We start from the raw sequence: 19,020 nt of genomic DNA, 5'->3' as shown, positions 1-19,020 counted from the left end.
TTTCACAATTTCTGCCTCTATATATTTGACAATTTGGATAATGTTTAATTTGTCATTTTAGAGGTATTAAAAAGTCCTTAAACCTTATGTTGGTTTGTTTACAGTTGAGTGAGAAAACAATGTTGCACATTAAGTTAATCATCTGGGGACCCCCCAAAATAATTGGGGGGTCGTGTGTGATGTGATGTGATGACGTCATCAAACGATAAAGTCAACTTCAAATCAACTTTTCACTGAGTCGAGTCGACTTGCAAAAATCACAAGTCGTTAATGGCCTAATTTGTACACGCTCTGAGTTTCATTACAACTCAAGATTCTACCATGTGTTGGTATCAATAGCCAGGTATATAGGCAGCTATTACTTGCACTTGCACCAGCAGAGTGTGCAAGTACTGCGTTTGGTCTATCTGTCGCGTATCTGTTTGTGTTTACGCCCGTAGCCAATCAGGGACCAGCATTACTGGTGACGTCACTATCAACAGCCAATGAGAGACCAGCATTCACACCATCAACAAGTGCGACCTGATCTAAATAACAAGGCGTGCTCTGCTGGCGCACAAGTACTGTAGGTCATACATGGCCATGAGTGCACAAGAAGCAAGTTGGCACCTCGATGGAGTGCAGTCTAGTTCTATGCTGTGCACAAATTGAAAGTAATGTAACTATACTACATACCATACATGGGCAATTGGTGGCCCGGGGGCCACATGCGGCCCCCACCCTCACTTAATGCGGCCCGCAGGTTAATACCTGAATACTGAATATATTATTGATTTCAGCTGCTACAATTCCAAACATGACCTGCTTTAATTTTGTCAGTCTATATTAGTAGCTTAATGACTAGTATAGTAGTATTACATTTTCTATTAAGTATTTTTTATGTCCAATTATTTATTTTATGTTAATAAAGTTAACATGAGTAGGCTATATAACTAAATGCGTTTGAAGTTAAATCAAAATGTTACATTTCAGGATTCCAATTAAGAAATTAATTCAGGATTCCAATTAAAAAGAAGCAAAAACGCATCACAGTGCGATGCGTTTTGAGCTTGTAGATCTGCTATTTTTGCTTCTTTTGTATGAGATATTAGAATGACAAAGTAGGATGTAGCAATATGCAATGTGGTCCTCTGGAGTGAAGGTGGAAATATAGTGGCCCTCACCATCATCAAAGTTGCTCACCCCTGGTATATACTCAGATACTGTCCTTAAATAACATACTTTTCACTTGACTGCAATTTCCAATTTCTTTTATTTCTATACTTTATATACATCTACAGTAGGCTACATCTCAGAAGCAAATATTGTTTTTACTCCACTACTAATTACTTGACAGCTGTAGTTATTAGTTACTTTGCAGACTAAATTTATTGCTAAGAAATGTCCATTAACACATATGGTGCCAACCCCGAGTTTCCCGAGTTTGTATTGGTACTAGTGCTGTGCCAACCCCGAGTTTCCCGAGTTTGGGCCGTTTTTGAAAAAAAAAAAAAAAAAAATCTTCAAAATGTATTTTTTCAAAAAAAAAATTTGGACCTCCAGAAATGTATTAGGCATGATCGCGATCGCGAAATTGCATGTTTAACCCCCATACCAACCCATTCTTTCAAACATGGCAGCCATGTTTGTTTACATCTGAAGAAAACATAATGGCTGATAAATCATGAATGCCTGCACGGATTTCCAAGCGGATTTTTTTGTTTAAAAGCTGTGAACAGCATCTACACACGTGGTGCATCATCTAGGCATGGGCGTGCACTTTTTACACACTTGCACAATTACATGGAAGTCTATGGTAACCATGGCAACGCGGGACATTGGCCGGAAAAAATCATTGCAACATAAGTGTTTAACATAGAATAGCCTATAGACTTTTACAGAGTGGTTTCTACATTTGGGGTATTGCTATACTTTTACCTCAAATCTTGCATGGATGGATGCTTTGTGCTCCCTGAGAAATGCAGATGTCTGACTTTGTCAAACATCATCAGCCTACCATTTTAAAACAGCATGAATGCATGTTTATACTTTTCGACCAGTGGTTCTTAATCAGTGGTCCGGGGACCACCAGTGGTCCTTGAGGGGGTTCCAGTTTGGTCCAAAGCTAAATGATGTAAAGTTGGTAACCAAATGGATGGAACCTTATGGATCTTTAGCCCTTGAGGGTGTAAAATGAAACCATTTGGTTTCATTTTACTCTCTAAACATCTGCATTACTTAAAGGAGTAGTTCACCCCCAAAATTAAAAATGTTCTATTGATTACTCATGTCATTGAGACTTGAGTTCAATAATATTTTTTGGTTTTTGTCGCATTTCTAAGAAAAACATTTGATTATAGTAAATTTACCCCCATTGATTCCGCATGGGGACCCAATTGCACTCGGGTCCCCATCCGGAATGAACGGGGGCAAATTTATTGTAATCAGAATGTTGTCTTAGGAATGCGACAAAAAACTAAAAATATTGCGTGAGTAATCAAAAGAAGAAAAAGAAGAAGAAAAAAGAAGAAATGTCATTTTGGGGGTGAACTACTCCTTTCATTTAGACTACAAGAAGTCTACACAATAGAGAATGTAGAAGAATTGTTATTTTAATCAACGTTTGCCTATGGTACCAACCAACTTATCCAACGCTATCAAAATATTATATGTTTTGGGTCTGAGAGGCTAAATCTCATCAAATAGTGGTCTGTGGCTCAAATGTGGAATAAATAATGGACCTTGATATGAAAAAGGTTGAAAACCACTGTTTTAGACAATAGAAACCGTTTAATGCAACTGTCATTTTTCACGTAAGCTCGCATGCACGAACTGTCTGTCTGTCTATCTGTGTCTGTCTATATTTGTGTAATACTTTATTACATAATTACTAGGGCTGGGATGCGATTAAAAATGTTAATCTAATTAATTACAGGCTCTGTGATTAATTAATCGCAATTAATCGCATTTTAATCGCACATCGATATTTGACCTGAGAAGCATTTTTTTCCAAGTAAAACACATTTTGTTGTACAAGTGAATCATCAAGTGAGTTTTTTAAATCTAAATTTTGCATCCACTGGGCCAAGCAAAGCGCTCTGATCGACTACTTCTCCCTTTGCATTTGTTGTCTCTTCTTGGTTGGTGCATCGCTATGATCGGTATGCCCGAAACTGAAGGTTCTGTGGTGCAAAAACTAAGTGCGATTAAAATGCGTTAATTTTTTTAATCGCGTTAATTTTCTGTAATTAATTAATCGCAATTAATCAGTTAAAGTCCCAGCCCTAATAATTACATATCATTTTTATTGCTATATCATTACAAAGTTAAGAAAAGACTGCTGCGTGCTACTGCACAAACACTCAACATTCAACAAGCAACACATTGCAGATCTAGACATTAAATAAATCACACTCACGTCAATGAAGATGGACATGCCTTTCTTCAGCTCCGGTGGAGCGAGGCTGCAGCAGGTCTCTTCAGAGACGGACTGGAGCTCCTGATCAGAACAACAATCCATGATCTTCTTCTTCCAAACAGACGTTTATAGATCACCTCAGTGTTGTTGGATGGAGGAGGAGCAGAGATGTTCGTTTCACCTCAGTGTGGGTCTGTCCGTGTCAGATGTTTCTAAGGTGCTGTGGCTACCTCTCACACCGTTGGTATGAAGTGGAGAAAAGATGCTTTACTTCTGGTGTAGATGGGGACCGTTGTGAGCGCTTCTCACAAACAGAGCGTCTCCCTCTCCCTCTCTCCTCTCTCTCTCTCTCTCTCTGTGTCTGTCTGTCTGTCTGTCTGTCTGTCTGTCTCTCTTCTCTCTCTCCTCTCTCAGCCACTTGTTCGTCTGACTGTAGCCTAGCTACAACAACGACATGATCAACTTTATATCTAATGTTTGGATATTTATTTTCTTACAACATGAGCTCGTGCCTATGACAACTGACTAGCCAATCAATTCAATTCAATTCAAAGGAGCAATCACAGCGCAACCATCCCGACAGACAATGGGATCTTGAGCCTACCAAATCCAGAGAGTTGCCACAGGTTGTTGGAAGCATAATCAAGTGCTGTCTAATTGATTGTATAGACGGGTAGTGTTGCATATTTTCAAACGTTGCCTTATCTTACACAAATAAAACGAATAAAAGGATTAATTACACCACATTTCACTCAACACAACAGACAGATGAGACATAGGCCTACAACCAAGATGCAGCAATGCATCCTGGTTGTAGCCTATTGATGTTGATGCAGTAGCATTAAAAGGTTTGAAAAGACCTTAAATTGTCTTATACTGTTATATTTCATTTATTTATAATGTTCAAATAAAGATGTATTTCTTTGCAATTTTTTTTAGACATTGTTAAACCCTTTCTAAAATTGCAAAAATGCCATATCTACAAGATCACAAAACACACCATGCAGCTTTGTAGTTGCGACCGTAGGTCGCATTTACTATCAAACCCTGCACAAAGTGTAAGTCCGTCAGTCAGTCAGTCAGTCAGTCAGTCAGTCTGTCTGTCTGTCACACCTCACACGTCACACTCTTGCCCTGCTCATATCTCCGCAACCGTTGCCCCGATCCATGCCAAATTTTGCACACACGTTCCTTACCTGCCAAACTACAACCTCCAAGGACCCCCGGAGCTCCAGGGACCCCCAGGTCCCTGGGGGACCCCCAGATGTAAAAAATGACCAAATGTGCTAAACTGACCAAATGACCACCCCCACGGGGCTGCTCACGGGGAATTCCCGGGGACCTCCCACTCCTGGTGCTCCAGAACGGATGCAAAAGTGGTGGCGCCCCCAGTGGAGGACCCCCTACACTGCAGCTCACATAAAATGCCGTAACTCCGGCTAGGAGCGACCGGGACAGCCGGGGCCGGTACCTATTCGTCCGCCTTGCCGGCGCGGAGACCCCACCCCTCATTTCTCACATGGCCCTCTTCTAGCGCCACCATGAGGCCGATTCTTGCAAAACACATTTTTGGACACTGCTCCTACAATTTTTGCCCTAAAGTCACGCAAATCGGTACACAGTATGTCTACACTCATCCCATCAACATGAATCTCTCCCATATAGCGCCACCTCCAGGCCGATTTTTAAAAACACATTTTTGGACACTGCTCCTACGGATTTTGCCCTAAAATCACGAAAATCACTACACAGTATGTCTACACTCATGTCATCAACATGGATCAGGAAGATTTTGGCAAAACACATTTTTGCCCTATTTGTGGAGATAAGTGACCTACGGTCGCTTATCTCCCGATTAGGGAGTGTTACTGGTGTTATAGTGTTATCTTTCTATTTTACCCAGGGGGCAAAGGAAGGTGTGCTGCATTTGCCCCGACATAAAAGGTTGTCCACCAGAAATATTATCTATGACCCAGTAGGATCACAACCTATATGGACAACCCGGTCAATTTGTATGGCAAAGTTCCAATATGGCCACCTCAATATTAGCCCCTATTAGTTTTAATGGGGGGTGAATATGGAAAGATTTTAAACTGAGGGATATTTCCACGAAACTTCACAGGTTGATCAATGGTATACATATGAACATTTTTTGTATTGCAAGTTTCCATGAAATCCAATATGGCCGCCACAATATGGCCGCCATAATGTAAGGACCCAGAAAATAGGTTTTGCCTCTAACTTCTGAACCAGATGAGCTAGAAACGCAAACTTGGTGTCTATTTCATGGTGTCTGACCATGGGAGACTCAATGGAATAGCTAATTTTATTATTGGGTGTGTCTGGACCTTTATTGTGCATATTTGCAAGATGGTGGACTCCCAAAATAGAGCTTTAACATAATTTCTACCATGATTGTTGACTGCTTTTGCAAATACAAGCAATATGAATCCATTTGCTAAGATTTATGGCACAGAAGGGACTTATACGTGTATTTTTCTTGAGTTTGCATGTTGTCAAAATGGCTGTAAACGAGATATTATATTTCCTGTCCGATTCTACTGTATGTAGTTGTAGCAATGACTTCAGATAAAATCAGAGACCAAAACAATGTATCTTAGAAATTATTTTTTTATTTAAAAAATGTATAAAAAAGAGAGAGATTATCTCAATGAAATGAATGCAACTGCCTTTTTGGGTCTTTCACACATAGACATGCACATGCTTTCCAACAACTTCAGCTTCAGGGAAATTATAATGAACACATGATTAAAACAGGCTGCATTATAATGCAAATCATTGCTAGTCACTATCACTGTCATGTGTACCTATCCTGCTGCATCTTGTCTCCAGTCCTTGGCAACGACACCCCAAGTAGCATGCAATTCCCTTCTTCGCACATGAACGTTTTTCTGGCAGCCTTTGATACAGCTACATGATATTGCCTTGTCCATTGATATAGGCCAGGCTGGCTCTGTAGATGGACAGGGGACTGCCTTCCCATGGCGGCAGCATGATATAGGCATCTATATCATGCTGCCACCCACCTCCTAGACCTTCCAGAGCTGTGGGTGAGAACAGAGCAGGATGCATATCTTCCTATCCATCACATGGTCTCAGCCCTTGGACTCGCACAGTGTCGTGCCCTGCCCTTTATTCACAGCCTGAGTGGCAGAGATACCACCAGCTATCCCTTTTTCACTGGAAAGAAGGCATGGTTCAAGACCAGCATGGGTCTAGATCTCCCTGCACTTCAGGAGTTTGGTGAAAATTCCTCTTATTCCCTCTCAGAGGATGTCAAGAATCAGGCTAGAGACCTCACGATAGCTGTATATGCATCAAAAGCTGACCATTCGGAGGACTTTGACCTGGCAAAGCTGAGAGTGTACAGTTCCTAAATAACCGATCAACCCTGTTGAAGCTGCTGCCACCTACAGAAAATGCCTTTGGCCTGCACCTGAAAAGAGCTGCTCTTGCAGCCATAATAGATAAAACTGCACACATCGCGAAGCCAGACATCCCTTGCTTCACTGAATATGGATGGTCTCTCAGTGATGGGAAGGCAGTCCCCTGTCCATCTACAGAGCCAGCCTGGCCTATATCAATGGACAAGGCAATATCATGTAGCTGTATCAAAGGCTGCCAGAAAAACTGTTCATGTGCCATCCATCCATCCATCCATCTTCAACCGCTTATCCGGAATCGGGTTGCGGGGGTAACGGTTCCAACTGAGACTTCCAGATTTCCTTATCCTGCGTAACTTCCTCCACTCCCTCTGGGAGTATACCGAGGCGTTCCCAGGCCAGTCTGGAGATATAATCCTTCCATCTGGTCTTAGGTCTGCCACGGGGGCTCCTCCCAGTGGGACGTGCATCGAGGACCTTCCTAGGAAGGCGCTCAGGGGGCATCCGTACTAGATGCCCGAACCACCTAAGCTGACTCCTTTCCAAGTGAAGGAGCAGCGGTTCTACTCCAAGTCTCTCTCGGGTGATTGAACTTCATGTGCGAAGAAGGGAATTGCATGCTACTTGGGGTGTCGTTGCCAAGGACTGGAGACAAGATGCAGCAGGATAGGTACACATGACAGTGATAGTGACTAGCAATTATTTGCATTATAATGCAGCCTGTTTTAATCATGTGTTCATTATAATTTCCCTGAAGCTGAAGTTGTTGGAAAGCATGTGCATGTCTATGTGTGAAAGACCCTAAAAGGCAGTTGCATTCATTTCATTGAGATAATCGCTCTCTTTTTTTATACATTTTTTAAATAAAAAAATAATTTCTAAGATACATTGTTTTGGTCTCTGATTTTATCTGAAGTCATTGCTACAACTACATACAGTAGAATCGGACAGGAAATATAATATCTCGTTTACAGCCATTTTGACAACATGCAAACTCAAGAATAATACAGGTATAAGTCCCTTCTGTGCCATAAATCTTAGCAAATGGATTCATATTGCTTGTATTTGCAAAAGCAGTCAACAATCATGGTAGAAATTATGTTAAAGCTCTATTTTGGGAATCCACCATCTTGCAAATATGCACAATAAAGGTCCAGACACACCCAATAATAAAATTAGCTATTCCATTGAGTCTCCCATGGTCAGACACCATGAAATAGACACCAAGTTTGCGTTTCTAGCTCATCTGGTTCAGAAGTTAGAGGCAAAACCTATTTTCTGGGTCCTTACATTATGGCGGCCATATTGTGGTGGCCATATTGGATTTCATGGAAACTTGCAATACAAAAAATGTTCATAATATGTATACCATTGATCAACCTGTGAAGTTTCGTGGAAATATCCCTCAGTTTAAAAAATTTCCCTATTCACCCCCCATTAAAACTAATAGGGGCTAATATTGAGGCGGCCATATTGGAACTTTGCCGTACAAATTGACCGGGTTGTCCATATAGGTTGTGATCCTACTGGGTCATAGATAATATTTCTGGTGGACAACCTTTTATGTCGGGGCAAATGCAGGTTTCCTAAAAAAAGGCTGGTTTGCCCCCTGGGTATTTTCCTTAAAAGTTCTCAAACTCAACAAAAAATGTCCATTAGGCCGCCCACTGCATCAAAAGTATTAAACAAACTGATGAATGTCAAATAATATAAGACAATGGTAACACACACACACACACACACACACACACACACACACACACACACACACACACAAGTCCATTGATTCTTCAAGCTTCTGAGCTTTTAAAAACAGTGCAACAGCTCTATCTAGTGGACGTTCGCCATAGTGCACAAAACACAACGTATTCAACAGTAACAGACAGAGCATTGTGGTATTGCTACTTTTACTGAAGTAAATCATCTTGATTACTTCTTCCACCACCATGTCTGTCAATCGTCAATCATCTGTGACACGAGAGCTGTTGTGCGTCGTCTATCCCTAGGCACCCAGTGTTATTGTGCTGGTGGAATAGTATAGTATTTTGAGCAGAGATGCACAATATAATGTCATCATATCAGTATCATTTGTATTGTGTATTTTCTTTAAAAATGAAATTATCGTTATGTCATGTCATACAAACATACTGTATTGGGACACAATAACTATGGTTATTGTATGCCTCCATAGCAATTTTCCCTTAGGGACTATAAAGTATTATATAAGTGTCACACCTGGGATTCGAATTCCAGTCTCCCTCCTCCTGGGAAACCAAACTTAATATAGCGCTCATTGAGGTGTGATGCTGCTTATGTGGTAGCCTGCTATCACTATACAAGCTGCCTTTTATAATCTCCCATTGATTAGAGCTACAAAATGTTCTTTTAATCATAGTTGGGACAACTGACAATACCTGATGTGTATTTGTCAGCGTCGTTTATATCATCAAATTGATGAGGATAGTTTTGTCTCTTTATATACTGTAGTTTTGGCTCTCTATATTTACCATACTTACTCTTCACAGTTAATATTGAAAGCATTCTGTCTTTTCTCACTTTTAAGTCCACTGCCTTTGTTGGAAATGGCAAGGCAAATAGCCACAGACCTGTGTTGGTCTGTCTATTTGCCTGGCTCAATAATCTAATATATGTAACTTTATTTAAAGATGAAGAGCAATTTTGTATTCGACTAATATGGTCTGCACCAAAACCTGGGGAGCTTGAGAACAAGCTAGACCTCTTGGATTCTGTTTGTTTATCACTATTAACACAGTTATTGGCAGTCTCAATTGATAAAACAACATAATCGAGTATTAAACAAGGAAATCTTTATTCAGTTACATTCAGAATGGTACAAAAGTGTGACTCGAAACAAAGTAACTGACATGCTCAGACCAACTTCAAAATCCATCATCTGAATCATAATCATCTTCATCTGAATCATGATCATCTTCATCTGGCTTGTCAAAATAACCAGTGAAATTCAGATCTGGCTCACGGAAAGGTGCCTGGGGGAGGTTAGGCGGCGGCATATCATCAATGTCGTGAAAAACCTCCTGTATAACTTGTAATATGTCCCTTGCATGTCGCCGGCTAAAGCAAGGAAGATGGTTATTAATGTAATTGACGTCAAAGATGTGTGCACAGTTTTTCACAACACCAGCAATCAGCTCATCGCTGAATCCTGTAGCAAGTGCTGCTGAAGTGAAGAGGGATGGCTTGTCGGCAACCAAATCGTTTTTGTACTTCACCAACATATCCTTGATTAAGGCCTTTTGATTACGTGTTACCTGCCGAAACTTCACGGGCGCAAACCCCTTTTTCGCCAGCTCATAATTGGGCAGAGGCACCGCACAAACACCCGACACGTCACATGTGCATGACTTGTGGCAAAACGTACAGCAGAGATGCCCTGGCTCGAGACTTTGTGTGTTCTCTTCAAATTCACTGTACAGGGCTTTTCTGAAGCAGCTGGTTCTGCCTAGCTGAAGGACTTTTTTTACTGGCTTATACAAATGCTGTTTTGTGTTGTACAGAACCACGTGCGCTGGCAGTCCGTTCCTCCCGGCCCTGCCGACCTGTTGGACTATCGTCTCTGTGTCGTGCGGTGGACCAAAGATCGCGACGTGGGAGATATTAGGAAAGTCGAGGCCCGTCTCGGTAAGTGCATCTGTGGCAACCACAACTCTGCAGTTCCCCCCCTGTCCAGTCAGTGAACTAATCACTCTGTCCTTGTATTGTTTTAATGTATGTGCATGGAAAATGCCAATCAGTTGTGTTTCTGACTTTTTCGCTGGGTCCCTGTCTATCCAGGCATCCTCCTTCAGCTCTGCTTTAAGGTAGCCGTACACCTCTCCTACTTGCTTTATTGCACGGCAGAAGATGACGATGGGTGCCATCGCCGCTGCCTTGGCTCGGACTTCGTCTACTACCCAGTGCAGGCATTCTGTTTTATCTGCCGGCGTCGGGGCCAGTCCTAGTCGGACGGTGCTTCTACTGGGGCTCACGGTTACCGGTTTTGCAGTCGCCATGTGTTGAGGTTTGGTGACTGGGGTCTCTGGACTACACTGGTGTGCCTGAACAAGACATAAGCATATATAATACAATGGCGTTTATTTTATTATTAATGTTATTTTTATTGATCATAACTTTGTCACACTCAACAGTGCTATCCTGCCCTACAAAGCAGTTATCAGGCACTAGTTTATGCCTAATTAACACATAAACTCATAAAAGGGTTTCAAGTGATATTACACTAAATGTATATCTGTTCTTGAGGTAATTATTTATCCCCCCAACGTCATGAAGTCTGTCTCCAAAAACGTAATTACAGCACTTTGGCTTTGTAGGAAAATATAGTTACTGCAATATGGTGCAATGGCATAATTATTACAATTTATTTTTTTCCTCTCCAAATGCTAGATTGCCAGATGATTAGCCTGGTAAAACAGAATTTGAGTTCAGGTGACTGGCTGGCTTACCATGGTACCAGAATGAGAGATCAGACCAAAACTATTTATTATTGACATAATTATTTACCTCACTACAGTTACAGGGACACCTTTACTCACCTTGTTTGATCGAGGTTCTCCCCGCTTTACGACGCACTTTCTGAAGGCAGGTCTTCTTTTTGCACCGCGTCCTCTCACCTGATAACAATTCAATGGAGCTTTAACAAGGCAGACAGTGTTTTAGTTAGCATGTGCTTTTGCTCACAGATAGCTTCTGCCCTATGCTATCTGTGCCCTATGCCATGGGGCAGGGGTCTTAAACAGGGGGTCCATCCGACGGTCCGGGACCCCTAGGGGGTCCTCAGATTTACTACAGGGGGGCCGCCAAATCTTTGTGTGATAGGATCATGTTTTTTACATTAACCATTTGAACCCTAGCATCCCTATTCTGAGTGGAACATTAGCCAAAAATAGCAGATCTACAAGCTTACACCGCCTACGCTTGTAGATCGGCTATTTTTGGCAAAGAGGTTTGTAGAGGGAAAAGAAGAGCAGGCTAAGTAAGTATTTTGACACTCAAGTGGTTAAATGACTGAAAATACACATTACTCCAACATGATGGCAGTGCTGTCAAACAAGTCTAAGCTGTGTAAGAAATCTACAAACATTTTTAATCTGCAACACAATTATATACAATATGTAGTGGGGGTCCCTGCTTCATCTCTCTCTCAGCTAAGGGGTCCCTGCCATAGGGCATACATTTTGACTACTAGCCCTGGGTGTACACAAATAATCATAGTTTTAGTTTTAAACAGTGACTGTGACAGCCTACAGGAGATCAACAAACACATTAACCGATATATCAGCATCAGTGTCCGGATATTACGGATATTAGGCCTGCGGCTGCCCTACTATACAGGTGTGTAGCTACATACCTGGCTGGAACACTCTCTCAGCGTTAGCATGTTGTCGTTTACAGTGTAATGAGTGAGTTGCATTGTTCCTTTTTGAGCTACTGTTAAACCATGTAGTAGTGGTGGGGTTGCAAGCTAACAGTTTTACCATAGAGTATGAGTTTTACACGTTACACATTTTACAGTCACACACCAGCCAGTTGAGAAAAAAGAAAACAAAAAAAGACGATACGATGACAAATACAATATAATGCCACAGTGCCACACGTTTCTTACCGTCGTCTATGTGTTTCAGTTTTTGATCGTCAATGATAAAGAAAGTAGTCTACGCAGCAGAAGAAGTTATTTACTTGTCGATACTGTACTGTACTGTTACTGTAGTGTAGTGTAGCGTGCTTGTTGTTGTTGTATTTACCCATAGTAGGCTATTTACCGCGCCAATGCTGAATGCGGATGTGATGTGATTAGGAGAATAGAGCCTACGGATTGGCCAGTTCTTTCCCCCCGCCCACTCTCTCTCTCTCTCTCTCTCTCTCTCTCTCTCTCTTTCTCTCTCTCTCTCTCTCTCTCTCTCTCTCTCTCTCTAATTGATCAATAGCGTTGATTGATTATATACTTTATTAGAAGAAGTTTGTTATACGAGTTCAAAATGACACATGAAACTGTACCTTTTCCTATCAAAACAAAAAAGGTACAGGACAGTACAGTTCACTGATACAAGATCAACTAAACGCATACAGACCACAAGAAAGTTGTTAGGCTTGTTTGCATTGGGGTCCATGCAGAAATAATAATAAATTACAGAAATAACACAGTAGGCTACTATGCAATAATAATAATAAAAAAAAAAACACAGAATTAAAAAATAAATGGTATTTACAGTAAAAAGGTCAGGGGGAGGGAGGTATGGATATGCTTGGTCTCTTTTTATTTTTATTTTTTATTTTCTTCCAGTTTTGAGTCCCCTGTAAGGGACTTCAGAGCAGTTATAAAGGATGGTATGGATTTACACTAGGCCGTCGGTAAGGCATTCAACATGTTTGCGGCATAGCAGGTGAACGAATGTAACCCTTTGTTTGAGCCAAATCTGGGTTGGACGTGATTTGTGTAGCTGTCTCTGGTGTTGTAATTGTGTACATCCTTGACGTTTTGGATGTATTTTTTTGTCAGGTATGGGTATCTTAGTGGTGTTGGGTATCTTGTTCACCAGGCTCATTCAAAAATGATCAGGGGTAAGGTGAGCCCGAGATGTCATTATGTCACAAGAAAGATTTGCCTCTAGGATGCAACCCAAGTAGATAATTTCGTCTTTTTGTTGTGATAACATTGTCACCCACTTTGACTGTGAAGTTATCGACCTTGCTGAGGTTAAAATTGGACCCAAAGAGGATGGATTCAGTTTTACCCAGGTATGATAGTGATAGTGATAGTGATAGTGATAGTTTGTTGTCAGTGAGCCATGTGCAAACCTTATCAAATTCAGAGCAAAGGATCTTGTAAACCTTTAATTTGTCCCTGTCCGAGTCTATAGGAGAGCCGAGTAGGAACAGGAGCAAACAGGAACAGATTGCAGTTGACATGTTGTTTGCATATACTTATAGGAACAATAAGGAGTTCTCATCAGGCCTGAAAATTAAGGCCCGGCCCTAACTGGGCCCGGCCCGAGGCCCTACCCGGCCCGACCAATTAGCATACATTTTAGGCCCTACTCTACCCTAAATGTCGGCTCGGGTTCGGGTATGGTCGGCCGGGTTCAGGCAGAATTTGAGAACTCTAGCAAGGTTCCGTTCACCACCTGTTCTCTCCCTTTCAGGTAAGATTGCATCCAGCTCACTGCTTTTAGTTTATCAATCAAAATAGAGTGATTTACAGAGTCAAATGCCTTCTGGAGGTCCAGAAGCCATGTCAGTGGAATGGGATTCTCTCAAGCCAGATTGGAACGCGTAAATCAGTTTATTTTCTTCAAGATGCCTTGCAACCTGTTCTTCGTATTCATGTTCAACATATTTTTTCCTTGACTTTTGAGATGGAACTATAAGAATTGAATGGGGTGGTATTGCCAGGGTCTAGTTTCTCTCTTGAATGAAACGCCTGGGTTCCTGAGGTTAGTAGGTAGGCAATCTGAGTTCCCAGAGGTCTCTTTTTCCGCCACTAGGTGGCTAAAAGAATAGTAGGTAGGCTACCCAGCAGCCAATTGTGGCACACAGCCACACAGGCATATTTTATTTGGCCTTTATCATCAAAATAGCCATTTTTGTAGGCCTATCGGTGCTCGGATTCAACCCAGATTGGATACGCAAACAATCTCTGTGGAGGTAATCTCTCTGGAACAGACTCTGATGCTACGCTTTTCAAAAGAAAAGGAACTTTTTTTTTTATTATTATTTTTTATGATGGCTAGCCAGTGGAAGTGATACAGTTGGTGTTGGTGGGCTCTAGACGGGATCTTCAGTACATTGATAACACACACTACTTTTGCGAGGAGGGTGTGTGTGTGTGTGTGTGGACTAAACCAAAGTATAAAACAGCAAAAAGAAAGCTACCTGAACCTGACACATTGAAGAGAAGCAACCCAAAAGCAGAGCAAACTAGAAAAAAGAAGAAAAAGAAAATCTTGACTAGGTACAGAATCAGTGAGTCTGTCTTGCAACAGAAAATGAAGTGAAACTGAGCTACACTTTCTAACCGCCTGTCCACTGTACCACTACCACATAAGAGTCACATACGGTAGGCTACTTCCCACAAATCATAACCACCCAAAGAGAGTTTGAAAACATAACCAATGATAAAAAAAAAAAAAGAAAACTCCCATATCTGCTGGGTGAAGTACAACAAATGTGCAAACACAGCAAGATTTGTTAACTGTAATTGCGATAAAAGAAGGGGGACTGCCCATAAGTCCGAAGGTTCATTAGTCCAATGGTTCATTAGTCCGAATTTAGTTAGGGTTACTGAGGTTAGGGTTAGTATTCTTAACAAATTCGGACTAATGAACCTTCGGACTAATGAACCTTCGGATTTGGACTACAAACCATTGATTGACATCTAGACATACTGCATATAAGCCACAGAGCTAAACACATTTTAAATCTGTGATTTTCTTTCTTATTTTATAGAGGGTATGCGCATGCATAAAGTGAATGGCAAATCGAGTGGCACTGTGAGTGGCGAGTGAGTTTAATGTTGTTTAATATAGTTTAAACTTTAAAGCAATCAGATAGGACTTTACTTTTTGGATGTATGGGCTTTCAAGGCCAGAAAGTAGTTTTTTGTTGTCTCAGTAGGCGTTCCCGCATAACTTCCTAGTACGATGATGATGTCACGCGCATACCCTCTAGAGCATACATGCCACATGCGGCCCTCACCTTCACTTAAAGCAGCCCGCTGGTTAATACCGGAATACTCATATATTATTGATTTCAGCTGTTACAATTCCAAACATGACCTGCTTTAATTCCGTCAGTCAGTCAATATTAGTAGCTTAATGACTAGTATAGTAGTATTCAAATGTATTTTTTTATGTCCAATGTAGGTATTTAGGTTCAAAGAGTCAACATGAATATATAACTAAATGTGTTTGAAATTAAATCAAAATGTTACATTTCCGGATTCCAATTAAAAAATAACAAAAAATAATTCAGGTTTCCAATTCAAAAGAAGCAAAAATAGCCGATCTACAAGCTCAAAACGCATCGCAGCTCGATGCTTTTTGACCCCCAGCAAGATATTCCAAAAAAGAGAACACTAGCCATAACTGTAGTCAGGGGATATCTTTAGAAATAGTGTCAAATCTTGGAATAAATTCCTTACCAAAATAAATCTTCACCAATGTGTTTGTAAAGGTGTCTAGTAACACATCTCACAAAGACTGAAATTCAGTTTCCCTAGGAAAATCTTTGACAGCTAGGGTAATTCTGGGTCTCATTCACTCGCTATACACTATAGGTCTACTATAGGGGGAAAAATCACTCCCAAAGAATATGCTTTAAGTGGGATGTGAGGGGTCTAACTAGGTGTTTTTAATTATTCTGAATCCATTGCAAGCATTTGTTTTGCACAAAAAAAACATTCATTGGGCTAAAAACAGCCCATAAAATGATGGTTTAGTGATGAGTCATCACTTTTCACAGTGGTATGGGGGTCCATTTCTAGCCCAAGGAATGTTTTTGGTGCAAAACAAATGCTTGCAATGGATTCAGCACATCCCACTTAAAGCATATTTTTTGGGACCCTTTTTCCCCTAGTGAGTGAATGAGACCCAGAATTACCCTAGCTGTCAAAGAGTTTCCTATAGGGAAACTGAATTTCAGTCTTTGTGAGATGTGTTACTAGACACCTTTACAAACACATTGGTGAAGAAATGTTTTGGCAAGGAATTTATTCCAGGACTTTTTAAGATATCCCCTGATTACTGACTGGTAGAACATCTGAAGCATCTTGTTGCACACGTCAAACGATCTCGGTCTTCTCAGGAGGAACAGCCTGCTCTTCCCCTTGCTGAGGATCGCCTCAGCGTTGTCAGACCAGTCCAAAGAGCTGTTCAGATGCATTCCAAGGAATTTGTAGTTGTCCACAAACTCCACCACCTCTCCGTTAATGGTGCTATAGGCACCGGGGGAACACAATTAGTCGTACGAAAGTCCACGACCATCTCCTTGGTCTTGCTAGCATTAAGCCGGAGATGGTTGGCCTCGCTCCACTGCACAAAGTCCTTCACCACACCATCATGCTCAGACGTGTTTTCACCAGAGATCTGGCTTACCACCACAGTATCCTCTGAGAACTTCTGTAGATGACAGGTCTTGAAGTTGAAGCGGAAATCAGAAGTGTAGAGAGTGAACAGGAAAGGAGAGAGTACAGAGTACATGCAACCAGGCCCCTTTCCACCCCCATCAGCGCGAGCTTCTCCGCAAGCAGAAGAGGCTGGATAGTGTTGAAGGCGCTGGAGAAGTCAAAAAACATGATTCTGACTGTGGAGCCCAGATCTTCGAGGTGGGTGAGGGCCTTGTTGAGCATGTAGGTGATGGCATCATCTACCCCGATGTTGGCCTGATAAGCAAACTGAAGGGGGTCCAGGTGTTCAATAACTTTTGGTCTCAGGTGGTTCAGTACCAGCCGCTCAAAGACCTTCATGACCTGTGAGGTCAAAGCAACTGGTCTGTAGTCATTTAAGACAAGAGGGCAATGTGGCCCTCTGGAGTGAAGGTGGAAATATAGTGGCCCTCGCCATCATCAAAGTTGCCCACCCCTGCTCTAGAGTCTATACTATTTAAATTGTAGGCTATTGAGAAGAAGAAAAAAAACACTGCTGCTATTTGTTCCAAAAGCTTTATAACCCTTTATATATAAAATGACACAATGCTCTGTTTACACAATGCTGTACCCCCTCCAACTGTGTATATTATGTTCCCCATTTTCAACTGTTTTTATTTGACTTTGACACTTGCTTTGGCAATGTAAACATATGTTTTCTCATGCCAATAAAGCTCCTTTGAATTGAAATTGAATCGTGTGTGTGTGTGTGTGTGTGTGTGTGTGTGTGTGTGTGTGTGTGCGTGCGTGCGTGCGTGCGTGCGTGCAGGGGGGGGGGGCGAGATTCTTCGGGGTTCTCGCGATGGCCATCGGGGGGCCATGTGATTGGCTGCAGGTCACGTGGCAGTGTGGGGCTCCTTGGCATTGTGGGACACAAACAGACAGACACAGTGGCTGGTGTGTGTGTGCAGCAAGCAACAACACACGCACACACACATTCATAGGAAAATACACACACAGCTGGCTGGATCACAACAACACAAACGGGCTTCTATATCGCGATCCTCCCTGCGTCTCTACTGTGTATACTGTCACAGAGAGACCGTTATTAAACGGTTACGGTGGTGTGGCGGTGCGTCCGGGGGACAGAGATCCGCTGCAGAGGACGCCTGGCTCGGCTTGACTGTAGCCCGTAGCCCCGCTGGCTGGCTGGCTGGCTGCTGCTGCTGCTACTTACTGCTGCGATGATGATGGGACCGGGGGGGACACAGGAGGACTTTGTCCCCGCAGGCAGCGTCGCCAGTAGCCGCTGCATTGATCGATGCTAACCGTCGGTTTTAGCCGGAGCTTCTGGGGAAAGCAAGGGAGCATTACACTACTAAATCCCCTCAAGTCAACCAGGAGGCAGGCAGAGACGGCCAACCAACCCAGAGCCAAGACAACAACCACCCGCCGAACCGAGGACCGAGGAGGAAAAAAAGTTTTGCACGGATTCAATTGAAACCCGGGGATTTGTAACGGTCGGATCGTGCTATTTTTATTTTCTCCTTCCACGACCCCCCCGCCTCCCCCCTCCTCTCCCCCCTCATCCCCTCCTCCTGTCAGTTGAAGTCCACGTTTTAAAGAAGCACAGAATGGCGTGTGTTCCAGACAGACTGCATACCGACCTATGTAAGCGTGTGTGTGTGTGTGTGTGTGTGTGTAACATGTAGTACAGACAGTGTTTCTCAAAATGACACATTTCAAGGTCTCCCCTTAACTCTGACAGTGTACAAATGGAACCAAATGAACCCTAATGGGTTCATTTGGTTCCATTTGTACACTGTCAGAGTTACAGACTTGTATGGATCAATTTAGAACCCCCTAAAGGAACCCACAGAGTCCCTGGAATCCACTTTGAGAACCACTGATGTAGTACACCTAGTAGTTGTAGAGCTGGCAGCTACACCGATTATCTTCTCAGCTGTGTCCTATTCTATCAATTACTATTTTTTTTGAACAATCAAAAAGTGCCTTTTTTATATTCATATGTGAGAACAATTCTAATATATTTCCATATCAATGTCACGAAATAACAATTGTGTTCTTATGGATGTGCTATT

General features: G+C 42.0%; 2 protein-coding genes across 2 annotated transcripts in view; one reads left to right on the top strand and one right to left on the bottom strand.

The window, feature by feature from the left end:
- Positions 1 to 18,233, bottom strand: part of necab1 (N-terminal EF-hand calcium binding protein 1) — a gene marked incomplete at both ends in the record, with an annotated part of 112,051 nt that extends 93,818 nt beyond the window's left edge. The window contains 5 exons of the mRNA XM_080735336.1: positions 3,398 to 3,478; positions 10,662 to 10,877; positions 16,579 to 16,768; positions 17,025 to 17,302; positions 18,039 to 18,233. Coding sequence (XP_080591462.1) covers positions 3,398 to 3,478; positions 10,662 to 10,877; positions 16,579 to 16,768; positions 17,025 to 17,302; positions 18,039 to 18,233 — 960 coding nt within the window. The remainder of the gene's footprint in view (positions 1 to 3,397; positions 3,479 to 10,661; positions 10,878 to 16,578; positions 16,769 to 17,024; positions 17,303 to 18,038) is intronic.
- tmem64 (transmembrane protein 64) overlaps positions 17,936 to 19,020 on the top strand; it is a 53,947-nt gene continuing 52,862 nt past the window's right edge. The window contains exon 1 of the mRNA XM_080735852.1: positions 17,936 to 18,589. The gene's annotated coding sequence lies outside the window, so the exon portion shown is untranslated. The remainder of the gene's footprint in view (positions 18,590 to 19,020) is intronic.

The sequence above is a fragment of the Nannobrachium achirus genome, assembly GCF_963921795.1.
Source record: "Nannobrachium achirus genome assembly, chromosome: 10".
NCBI lineage: Eukaryota > Metazoa > Chordata > Actinopteri > Myctophiformes > Myctophidae > Nannobrachium > Nannobrachium achirus.
The sequence above is the reverse complement of the archived record's forward strand: the minus strand, read 5'-3'. Positions and strand labels throughout refer to the sequence as shown.